At 46.2% G+C, this 12,149-nt stretch overlaps 1 protein-coding gene across 1 annotated transcript; it reads right to left on the bottom strand.

Moving 5' to 3' along the window:
- Positions 1–416: 416 nt before the first annotated feature.
- On the bottom strand, positions 417–3,485 carry LOC120641640 (probable WRKY transcription factor 14). Its single transcript, XM_039917830.1, has 3 exons — positions 2,890–3,485; positions 2,164–2,304; positions 417–1,364 (listed from the first exon to the last, which is right to left on the bottom strand). Exons 1-3 carry the CDS (start codon positions 3,483–3,485, stop codon positions 698–700), a joined length of 1,404 nt encoding a protein of 467 aa, XP_039773764.1. The 3' UTR covers positions 417–697.
- Between the last annotated feature and the right edge of the window lie 8,664 nt (positions 3,486–12,149).

Raw genomic sequence — 12,149 nt, 5'->3', positions numbered from 1 at the left:
CTGGTCACTGTTATTAGAGAGGAAGAGCCGAAGAGGTAAGAGTTCGTTCATGCATCCATTTTACTTAGAGCACAGACAAAAACATGTACCATCCAGGAGGCGAGCCAGGCCCCAGCAGCCGCATGCAAAAGCTAGCAAAGAGAGGCCAGCTATCGTAAACAACATCTTCCGTTGCTACGGGCGCCCCTGCCCCCTGCTTTCTGTCACATCATCTTCAAGGATGTGGGTCTATCTTCTTCTATTCCTCCATCCATCACATTCACACGCCCTGGCCCCCACCCCCCACCTCCCCAACCTCTCCATTTTTTTATGCCCTCTCCTTCTTCGAGCACATAGAATGTCAGATAACCATAAACACCCGCAGCAGAGCAGATCAATGGAGCGTGCGCGCACGCCAGAGAGTATCCCTCATCAGCTAGCGCAACCGGCCAAGTAGATCATCTCATCTCATGCATAGGTACAACATCAAGCTGGCACAAACCTTAGAAAACAAGGTTCATATCTAAACCTTGAACAAAAATCCCAAACTCTCTCTCTCACACAATGATAATAAGGGAGCGAAGAACCCAAAGAGGAAAAGTGAAAAAAAAAGAGCTCTCATCTTTCTTTGCTGACCTTGTGTGGTAGTCTTAATTTCAGGTTATTAGCTGCTGCAGATCCAATGTATGTGTGCACATAAGCCAATGGTATAGTACAGTTAACCTCTCTTTCCTTGTTGCTCAAATGAGCTCCCCGCCGAAGAAGTAGTAGTGGACCAATCCAGCATGTCAAATGGATCCAAGTCCTTGGAAATTGCTTTCTCCTGGGCACGGTCACCACCGGTCGGCGACTTTGCTTCCATGTACTCCTTGGAGAAGATTAAGCTCATGGGATCCGACTCCAACTCCGCGAGGTCGTAGAAGAAGTCGTCGGACTGCCCGGGCTCCGGTATCATCGGCTTGTAGCTCTCACTGAACACTTGGTCCATGAGTTCCATACTGTGGTCTCCTACTGCTGCATCCATGGCTCTCCCCAGCTCTTCTGACGATCCTGCCAGCGTCTCCTCTTTCACAGCCGCTGCTGCCGGAGAAGTACTAGTCGTGGTGGTGATCGTGCTAGTGGTCGTCGTGGCCGGGTCCCTGGGCTCCTCCTTGACGTTCGGCTGCTGTTGCCTCTCGTTCTGTGAGCTCTTGGAACCTGAGCTGCCGCTGCTGTTCTTGCCGTGGTGGTTCCGCGTTGACCCGGCCAGCGCGTTGCGCTGAGTAGGCCATGGATGGTTGTGCTCGGAGGTGTAGGTGATGACCAGCATGTTGGGGTCGGTCCGACTGCGCTCCACTTGCTTCCGTGCTGAGCATCCTTTTGAGCTGCTGCATCTGTAGTACCCCCTGAACATCATGCATTTCAATGGACACGCAGAAAATTTTTAATCAGCAAGCATACTTTTTCATCACTTGGTTGTGTGATATTGCAACCAGCGTACGTAACATAAAGTTGCACACTTCAATTTACTTATGGGCCAATACAATACAGCTATGTTTTTTTTAGAGGTTCATTCGAATGATTTCACCTAAAACATTATTCCAATTACATTTTCCACATTAATCGTCTTGACAAGATAGACTAACATATCACATGTATATAAAAACTGTACAAAATAGTTTAAAAGGTAAATCTGAAAAAATATGAGCAAAATATATTGACAATTTGTATGCCTTGGAACATAGATCGGTATACATTATGCCCGGACATATTTCAAGTATAATAATCATCTCTCGCAAATAGAGTATCTGAATCTGTTACGATGTGTACCCCCAAAAATGCCATTGTATCATAGAAAGATAAACTAATAACTATATTGGATATGAGAATTAGAAGCATGCCCATACGTCTTGCCAAGTAACCATTAAATTATGTCTCAGCTAATTAATTCAAACCACCACATCGATCGTGCTGACACAAAGAATTAATCGTGGATCTGAGAATTGTATAATTAATTATGGATCATACAGCAGAAGATAGCTTTGTTTACTCTTATCAATTCATATAATTAAGCTTCAATTTCAATTTTTTGCCAGCACATTATATTGTTCATTCGGTTTAAGTTAATTATTGATCCACATTAACCAGTTTTCTCTTGATAAATAAACCCAAACCAATTAGTGGATGTGTCAAACATACACATACCTTGGATAGGGAGAACCCTTGATAGGCTTCTGGCCGTACTTCCTCCAAGCCCAGAGATCAGAAGGAACAACCTCCCCGGTGGGTCTTCCCCCTGCCGCTGTCGGCGCCGGAATGCACACCACCTTCCTTGATTGGTTCTTCCTGCGCCACATGAGTCTTTTGCAGGTTAGTACTTGATAAAACAGCAGTAATCGCATGATTAATTTACAGCACCACAAGCGCAAATACTACTGTGTAGTACAATCTTTCGAGACAAGTCGTCTTCTTGAAAATTCCGCAACTAATTGATGATGCTTACTAGGGTTTCACAAATCGGCTTTCAAAGAACTCAACAAAGCCGGCCGGCCTTTCCGGGGAGAAGACCAGCTAGGCCTAGATGCACACAACCCTATGTGTAGGCATCGTTTGCCGATTCAGAAATATTCCCACCGATCACACCATGTGTTCATGATGGCTATCGCGCCTAAAATTTCGAGCTGTAGGCAACACTTACGATCTTGCCAATCCCTGGCACAGCCCGAGGAATCCTTGGAATCCTCCCTCTAGAGGTGCAGCGCAGGAGAACACGAAAAGGAGGAGAAGCAAAAGGAACTCAAGAAAAGAGATCGCAGAACTTTCCCTAAGGATCACGAGCTAGATAGCAAACGCGCCGGCCGTACATGTACTATGTAACATGCAAGATGCAACAAAGCTGATGTTACTTGGATCCGCGCGGATCTGCCCAACCTGCGCTTGATCCCGCCCGCGGTGCGAGGCGACGACATCTGCATGCCGACGACGGCGGCGTCGATGGCGCACCCGGCGACCTGCCCGGCCGTGATTCCGAGCTTGACCATGTCGCCGGCTAACGCCGGGTACGGGCGTATCGCCCTCGGCGACAGCGGCGATGGCAGCACCCTCGGCGCCAGCACGCCAGCCGCCGGCATCTGCACCCCCCGCGGCAAGAGATGAGGCTTCCGGCTCATGTCCAGCAGTTGGCCTCCGCCTCCGCAGCCGCCGCCGCCGCCGCCGCCGACAGCCGTGTCGAAGCCGACCTTGGCCATCGCGTCGGGCATGGCGTCCAGGAAGTCGGCGCCTGACGCGTAGTCGCTGCTGAACGGGTCCCCGAGCCCGGCGAAAGGGTCGCCGAAGACGACGTCGGCGCCGGCACCCCCGTCCGACGACGGCGGCGGCGGCGGGAAGAGCATCGGGTCCCCCTGGAGCTGCCAGTCGGCGGCCGTGGACGGCGCCTCGGGCATGGCTCCGCCGCCGGCGCGGACGATGTCGGTGAGGTCCCCGCCGGCCTGGTTGCCCTCCATCCTCTGAAGGAAGTAGTCGCACATGGCTCTAGCGGCAGCTAGGGCGCCCTTTGCCTATCCCTGGCGGCCTCTATAGTGGATGCAAGCTGCTGCTACCAACCGCTGGCTCAATAATTCGATCTCTCTCCCTCTCCCTTCCAATCAACCTGCACCAGGGGCTAGCTTAGCTAGCTGCGAGCTAGCAAAGAGCCGCGTGATGCTGAGGCGGTAGCTTCAGCTTTGCATGCGTTGGGACGGAGAAGAAGGGGGGCTAGGGCAGGACAGTGATCTGCTGGAGGTGCAGGTTGGCTCGATCCGCTGCTTGGAGGTAAGGTAAGCGAACAAGCAGGCGAGCAAACTAGTTTTTGCTTTTGTAGGGGCAGAAAAGGAGGTAGGGTGGAGGGGAAGCAGGATGTGAGAGATGGGCTGTGGAAAGCGAGCTACTATCTTTTCTTTACACCAAGCAAGCAACAGGAGAGAGATGGGTAACTTGAGTTGGCTTCCAAGAGAGGACAATAAAGAAGTATGTGAGGGCAGATGAGAGAGAGAGAGAGGGTGATGGGTTTTTGTATTGTTTCCTTGTGGCGATGTGTTGTGTGCATGCATATGCATACGCCTACGCTGGCCATGGCCTCCCTGCTGCTGACGGGCGATTGACCGACGGACGGACGGGATGGACGGATGGGCCGGCTGACCTTTTCCAGGGCCGCGGCCCGCGGGGAGGCCGGTGTGCCACCTCCATACGCAAGGCGGCATGGCCGCGGCGGGCGCCTGTCGCCTGTCCCGGTAAATAAAGAGTAAACACCTCCCGCTCCCAGCCAGGCCATGCACGGTGAAAAATCAGGAGCCCGACCCCCCGGCCCTGCACCTCGCCGGACGCCTGCCTGCCTGTGCCTGCCGTCTCCCCCCTCCTCTTGAGTCTTGACCCACTGGCGGATCGGACGGAATGACCGAGGCCGGACACGCAACCTGCTGCTCGCACTTCTCAGGCCTTCATGGCGACCTGATCGATCGGTCTGCTGCACACAAGAATTATATTCACACCATATTCCTTTCAAAACAAAAAAAAGTTATTATTTCTGCTGTGTGCCCTGCATGCACTATATAATTCAGAAAACAATATAAGCAGTAGTGAGCAGCCTAGCTAAATAGAATCGACAAGCAAGCTAGGGGCCGGGCGCGGGGCGGCGTATGCGAGCTGCCACATGCGGCGCCTACAGTGCGGCGCATAGTCTTGTGTACTTCCGGTCGTTTCACCACAGGACACATACAAGCGCATGCATGTGTTCCAAGTACTATGATCTGAAATGGCATGAATTTGTCTTCTATGCAACAGGGTACCTAGGTTGTGCTGTTGCACTATATGCCGCGCTATGCCAATTGCTAGAGTGTGCATTCTTTTCTAGCTTGGCGATCATTTTGGTCGTTGATGCTACTGTGAGTACTGACTATGAATAATTTCAATGCCCCAAATCGTTCAGCAACAACAGGTGGATCTTATTAGGGTTTCTCCATCTAAACAAGCAGCCCTACGTGTGTCTGGTAAACAGCCAGCCGTTCGTTAATAATGCTTCCTTGCTAGCTTATGAGGATGTTCAGTATGTGTCTCCGTATGTGTGTCCAAGTTTCAGAAACCTGTATGAAAAAAGAACTATTCCAGCTCGGAGACGAGGCATCTTCGAAGTGAGATGATTTTTTTTCTTAAAAATATATATGTACTGAATGGCGCTCATATTTAACTTTATCATCTCTATCTTCTCTTATCGTTTGAGATCAGGTACACGCGTGTATGAACGTGCTCGTTGCGAAACATATAGCATAGCAACAACACCATGATTGCATTGCTAGCCAAGGGAGAGAAAAAAAACCCTGGCCGGCCTGCAGGCATCAGCAGCTGGACTACTGCATCTCTCTAGCATCCATATTAATCTCATGTGTATATCTTGGTGCCATATGATAAAATATTATTTGGAATTGACAAATTAAGAAATCTAATCAATGAGGTGGAAATGACTGTAATAGCTCACCAGAGACTAAACAAGAAGATGTATGCGCCACATCAACTTTATACATTAAACTACACGAAGGAAGTGTGTGCGTGTGCGTGTGTCTATATATATACTGACACACATATCTCACTGTGATCAAGCACGTAGATTTCGTGACATAAAATGGTCATCTGTACGTATATAATCGATCCCTCCAGGATTAATATGCGTTTAGCTAGGGCAAGTGGTTCTCGAAGCTGACGCCGGGATGGGATTAAACAAAGGGGAGTTGCTTTCCGGTGGAAGTTTCTTTGGATCCAACGACATCCACGAGGGCGGATCTCACGCGGCCAGAAACCCTGTGACCCTCTCCTGTGTGACAGGGATCGCCGCGCAGAAGATCCCCCCCCCCCCCCCCCCCCCCCCCCCCCCCCCGGTATTTGAAGGCGTTTTCGGCGCACAGGCACAGGACAGCTTCGGGTGTTCGGCCGCCGGGTTCGATATTATCTCTTTCTCCTGTGCAACTGATAATATTAATTCAGCACCGTTTGCTGATGCCGATCCGGCTTTAAAAACCAGCAAGCGATCGTTCGTCATCACAGTCGTGTAAGCTTGAATAATATATATATGGACACCTACTTAATGAGAAATATATATGTAATCCTTTGTGATAATTGTCCAGCTATAGTTGAAATAGTAGTTTGTTCAGCTGATCTAATCAAGCCTGCATATAACATGGTCCAGGTTTAGAGATACGGGACCCGTGTAGTCTTTCAAATATAGCCCTGTGCTCTACTAATTAATCTTGTTAATTATTTTTTGAAAATATAATCTTGTTACCCTTCAATATTCTGGTGGCATGTTTATGCCAAATTTATCTGTCATGCACGTATTTTTGAACTAATTCTGAACATAGAATTGTACATGTATGTCAGTATTTTTGATGTGCATCCTGGCTTCTTGTTTACGGGCCGGGGCGTAGTGTTTGCCATTTATATGACTAGTCTATCAACTCGTGCTCCCGCACGAGCTTATTAAATATATCTAATAATTATCTATCTCACGGTTACTTTAACTAATTAAATATTCTAATCCAGTATTATAAAAATATATATTTATCATTATGTAATTGTAATAAATGTGATAGATTTAGTTACTAATAATTTTTTCTCACTTTGCATCACACATCCATATATGTTTGATATGTATTTAATTAAACACTTTGTTTGAGCTATTTGAACAATATGAAAATTGATATTCTTATCTCTTCTCATATAGATGAATATACGATGACACACACATTATGGTTAGTATTTTTATATAAGTAATAACATAAATAATATATTAGTAATGTTAGAAATAGTAATTTAGAATTTTATTTTGATGCGCTTTAAGATTTTATTATAATAATATAATTTTGATTCAAATTTTCCATTTATTTTAAATTGTTATTATGTAATCATTGGATAACATATATAAAAATTTAGGGGTTATTTGATATTATTTTATAATGGCATAAGTGGGTAATTTACATGAAGATTAGGGGTTACTTTAGATTATTTTTTATAATGGCAGATGTGGGTAATTTAGATAAATGTTTAGGGGTTACTTTAGTCTATTTTTATAATGGCAAAGGTGGGTAATTTATTAGAAACATAACAGATCCAATGGCTATTATGATTGGAGTTGCCGAATTGATGGCTGGATGTTTCTGATTTTTGTGAGAATTTGTAGGATCTCTCTATTTTTTTAGACTGTCCACCTAGGATCTAGATGGCTTCATCTGGAGGCTTCAAAAGAAACCTCTAATTAGTAATAGTAAGATGATATAAATGACTTCATTTCCGCCAGAATAGGAGGTGAAGGACTTATGCTATAACCCCCAAGTACTCATCAACATAATGTGTAATCTTGCGGACTAGTGTAATTTGTAATCAACTCCATCATCTTTATTTGATGGAACTTAGAAGTGCTACTCATCCACATTATTACGGAAACAATAAACATGTAGCATGCTGGAGTACATATGATGACTTATTTAAAAAGAAGAATGAAAAACTTGCAGTGGTTCGATGCTTAGAAGCTACAGTAGCTCAGTGGTATACTACTGGTCAAACCATATTCAACCTGCGTCCCTCTTCTAATCTTTTACGTCGTTCCTGTGTGGAATCTATTTCATACTTAATTAGGCGTTACATGTATAGCTTCGTAGACTAATTAAGAAACTACGTGACCTTATTATCTTATCAGATTGACTAAGCACCTTGGAGTTGAGTCAAGACAAAGAGTCTTGTCACTTAACCACACTCCAAGCATCGAGTATTTTTTGATGCGCGCGCGCTATGTTTCTTTTCTACTGACAACTGTACATTGCGCCAGTTAGCGAGGGCTATCTTTTCTCTCTTTCTCCCTCCCTTCTCAACTGCAGTCAGCACTGCCCACTGGTCTCTCTCTCTCTCTCTCTCCCCCTTGTTACCGCACTTTATAATTGGATTGACTTCTTGACTTGAGGTACTGTCCAAAAAGTGATCAATGCATGATCTCTACTTCACGGAGCACCAAAAGGAATTGTTTGGAGTTGGTTACGGAGAACTGTCTCTGAATTGGAATTTGAGGGCAGCCTGTCATGGTATTAAAAATACTAACAAGCTCACAATATTTTAAAGGTACGAATATTTTAAACAAATGGGATTAGGTGTTCTAGATGCCTGCATTTGTCCTTTGTGTGTCATGCTGCGATTAAGGCGATGTGCTTTAACAAAAGCTAGAGAATCTTCGTTTCAAGGGAGTGGGCATTATTTTAGCCAAGACGTGATCGATCAGTTGGAGATTTGAAAACACCCCACAGGCTAGATAGTTTAAGCAACACGGAATAACTTAGCTTAGGAGTGCCAGCAATGCAAGATTTTGAGATCAGTGGCTGAACCTTTTATTTGAAAACAATTGGGAATTTTCGCAGTCGTACATATATATGCTTCTATTTTGAGTAGCAGTAATCTTAATTAGTACCGCAAACGAGAGAGACAGTTGACCAAATTTAGTTACTGTTTATATAGGCTGGTAGGCAGCATACAATACAACATATTTGATTGACTATATTTACATTAATTATTTATTGAAAAATATAAGATCGAGTAGAATAAAAGAACCACGGTGGGTTTTGATGACAAGGATTTGGCAGTAATATTTAGGTAATTTTAGCCTTCCATACATATTACTAAGAACCAAAGGATGACCAAAAACACGTGAAAAAGGCTATCTATATGCGGATCCAGTACCGTTAATAAAGGGTGGATTAAGAACAGAAATGCATGCTCTTCTCTTTGTTTCTTCCAGAGGGGATGCTGCAAGTGGATGCCACACGTACTGTTTTCGTTATTTAGATTCCCAATATCAAGCATTGCCGTTAATTGCTCAAAAAACAAAACATCCCCGTTAACTTTATCAGCAAAACTTTGAAAGAATCCTTCGGTTAGATCGTCCTGTCATTTGAAATAAATTAATTAATCATCATCCAATGGTCCCTAGAAACCGTCGCAAAGGTGTAGCTTGTCATGACGTGAGCTTAGATAATGCATTGGTACTTGCATTATTATTGCGTGTTTATGAGACGATATTTCCATCTCTGGGATTTTGTTTATAATGCGGGACAGTGCGGTTTTGCACAGCTATTTTAATTGGTTGGTTTATTATCAAATACTGTTATTAACTTGTGAATTGGTCGCAGAAGAGAGTCGGCGATCATTGTGATGTCACCGTAAGTATGTAGGTTTGGTAAAGGAGTAAGGTAAAGTGACCTGTATACATTCAGAAGCTCATACTCCTATTTTTTAAAAAACACGCAGCCGGCCGGGGCCTATCAAATATTGATGCAGCTAGCATTCACTCGCCAATATATCCCATATTCTAGTATTCCCGGTAACCGATGGCGCCATAATTTCAATGTTGGCTCTCAATTCGTTACTACAGAAAGTGGAGTGATCCCCACCAACCTTCACATCATCATATGATTTTGGATTTTGTCCAGCTCAGGCTATCAATTCGTTGCCCCCAACTCCCACGTTCGCGCGTGAGCCGAGATTAAAAAACTGGCCACCACAATCAAATCGATCCATCCATCGTCCCAGCATCTCTCTTGTTCTTGGGGCACAAAACGAGGGCGCCCTACCAGCCTGCTGGCTGCTGCTATGCTGCTAGCTTGCCCCACAGCAATCTCTCTCTCTCTCTCTCTCTCTCTCTCTCTCTCTCTCTCTCTCTCTCTCTCTCTCTCTGCACACAAACATCACCATCTCCCTCAATCTCTGATGCATGCACACGGCATGCATATGTGCTGCATGCCGGGATTCTCTGCTGCACGCTAGCAGCCATGCTCGCGCATGCATGCATATAGGATATGGGCCAGTGCAAGAGGGAATGGGAAGCATCCGGCCATGTGACGCCCGGGCATATTCTAAGTGCAACATGCCAACATGTATCAAAAGAGAAGCTCTCTCTCGGTATCACACTCTCACACAGTAGCTGACCATCAGATGCCATCAAGCCATGAACTAGACATGATAGAGAAGTACAAGTCGTGTGTACAAAAAACTGTGATGGCAACCAGGCTAGGGCTAACCAAGTGCTTCATCCATCAAATCTCAAATCTTTGACGTTTATGATACAAGTAAAGTTCGTCCATTTTTGAATTATAAGTAGCTCGTTGTACATGTACTAGTACTCTTACACAATGCAAGAACGATGATTTGGATGGAAAATAAATTAAAGTACTCTTTTGTGTGTTTCAAGCTCAAGTGCTTAACATATGCCACTGACCAGGATAGGGTGACAATATATATGTATACTCTAGGGGTGCTAGCTCGCTCGTGCACTCTGCTGCTAGCCTGCTAGCCATTCGCAGGGTTATTTACAGGCTATAGCTGAGAAAAGGAGCAGGCATCTCGATCTGTACTTGGATCGAAGATGATCCGATCGAGAAGAGAGTGGCACTTAGCTTGCACTTGCACATTTACTATAACACATGTTTAACTAGCTAATCGATCTGACATATGGGGACCCGCGCGTGTGCTGTGTGTCGACTAGTAGTACTAGTAGCTAGCATGATGCATGAACTAACGTATGCGTGTTTCGTTAATTGCAGAGCTTTCCGTGCCCGCGCGCGGGCCTAGATGAACGCGTCGAGAGTTACGGGCGCCGACGAGTGTGTGCTTGCGTCGCGATTAACTCGCTGATCGCTGAGTTTGAGAAAGTTGGTGGCGTTCTGTCCGCATCCTGCATATATACATCCCCCGCGGCAGCCCGGCAAACTATCCTTTAATTTCACCTTATATCGACCATCACATTCCTTTTTTTTAATTCACATCACACACATTTTTGAAGTAAAACTCATCGGCCGGCCGTTAGTATAATTAAAGGCCATCTCTGATGACTAGCATGGCCTCTGCATGACTACATCTGATCAGTGAAACTTTATCTAGGCTATAAGGTTTTGAAGCGTGTTCCATATCTACACGGATCCACATATATACAAGCTAAGTAGTTATACGTGTGACCTGTCAACGTGCTCGGATTACTGTATTTTGATTGATGATTTAAGTACACCACATCTCAGCACAGCGGGATCCGGTCTAAGCTGTTAGCGGTTGTATTTGTCACTGCCAAAAGACGTTAGCAGCAGCCACTTTGCCAATTCGATCTTCAGCCGTGATACTTTGAAACTAGCATGATTTGGACTGGATCTCAACGAGGCAGGAAAGCATCGTGTTTCTCAGTAGGCATCATCGCCTCATTGACCGGCCGTATACATCACCACCACCGCAGAGACATCGAGGTCCTACAAAAACACAAATCTCCCTCACTCGATCGCACCTCAACTCCACACATGGACCATATATACCATAAACGCCCGCGATTAAGCTAGTCAAGCGAAAAAAGAAAACCGCTAGTTGTCGCGCGTGGAACCCTAAGTCAGCCGCGATCTTTTCTCTATCCTCCAACCCTCTTTCCAAGTTGCACGATGAGCGCCTGCCATTAGCTAGCGTAAACAACACTAAGCGCACAAGTGCCTTGTTGCTAATAATATGCAGATTTAATTTGAGCTCCCGGCCGCGATCCAGCGCGTATATAGATAAGCTTGGGGAGGCGCGAGAGGCATGTGGAGCTCGCACATGGCGGAAATTAAATGAGACCGAGATGGCCCGGGGTTTGGCCGGAGGAAGAAGATAGGGACGAGCCTTTGCTTCGGCTGAGAGGCATTTCGGTTCCATGGATCCGCCCCGCCCGGCCTCTCGCCCCAATTTCTGCTCCTCGGAGTGAGCTCACTCCCGCGTCCCCTTCCCAAATCTTTTGACTCGCAGCAAGGGGCGAATTGTAAATTCTCTCCTGGGCCTATGGCAAGGCCCAAGTCTTCATGGAAGACCAAAAATTCACGGGCCCGAAAGTTGGGCTACCAAAACAGTTGGCCGGTGCTGGAGCTGGTTTTCGTTACCGGGCTTTATACATAGGTCCGTGGGCCGTGGTCCGTGGTCCGTGGGCCCTGGCCTGTGGTATGTTCCGCGACCCAGCGGTGGCGGCCTGGCGGGCGCCGCCTCGCCACGACCCACGACGCGTGTCGTGTTGGCACGGACACGGACACGGACACGGACACGGACCGAACCCTCACCACCCGCGCTCCCCAGTCGCGTCGCCATCCGCAGGTCACGTGAACAGCAGCGCCGCAACAACG

The sequence above is a fragment of the Panicum virgatum genome, chromosome 7K (assembly GCF_016808335.1).
Source record: "Panicum virgatum strain AP13 chromosome 7K, P.virgatum_v5, whole genome shotgun sequence".
NCBI lineage: Eukaryota > Viridiplantae > Streptophyta > Magnoliopsida > Poales > Poaceae > Panicum > Panicum virgatum.
The sequence above is the reverse complement of the archived record's forward strand: the minus strand, read 5'-3'. Positions and strand labels throughout refer to the sequence as shown.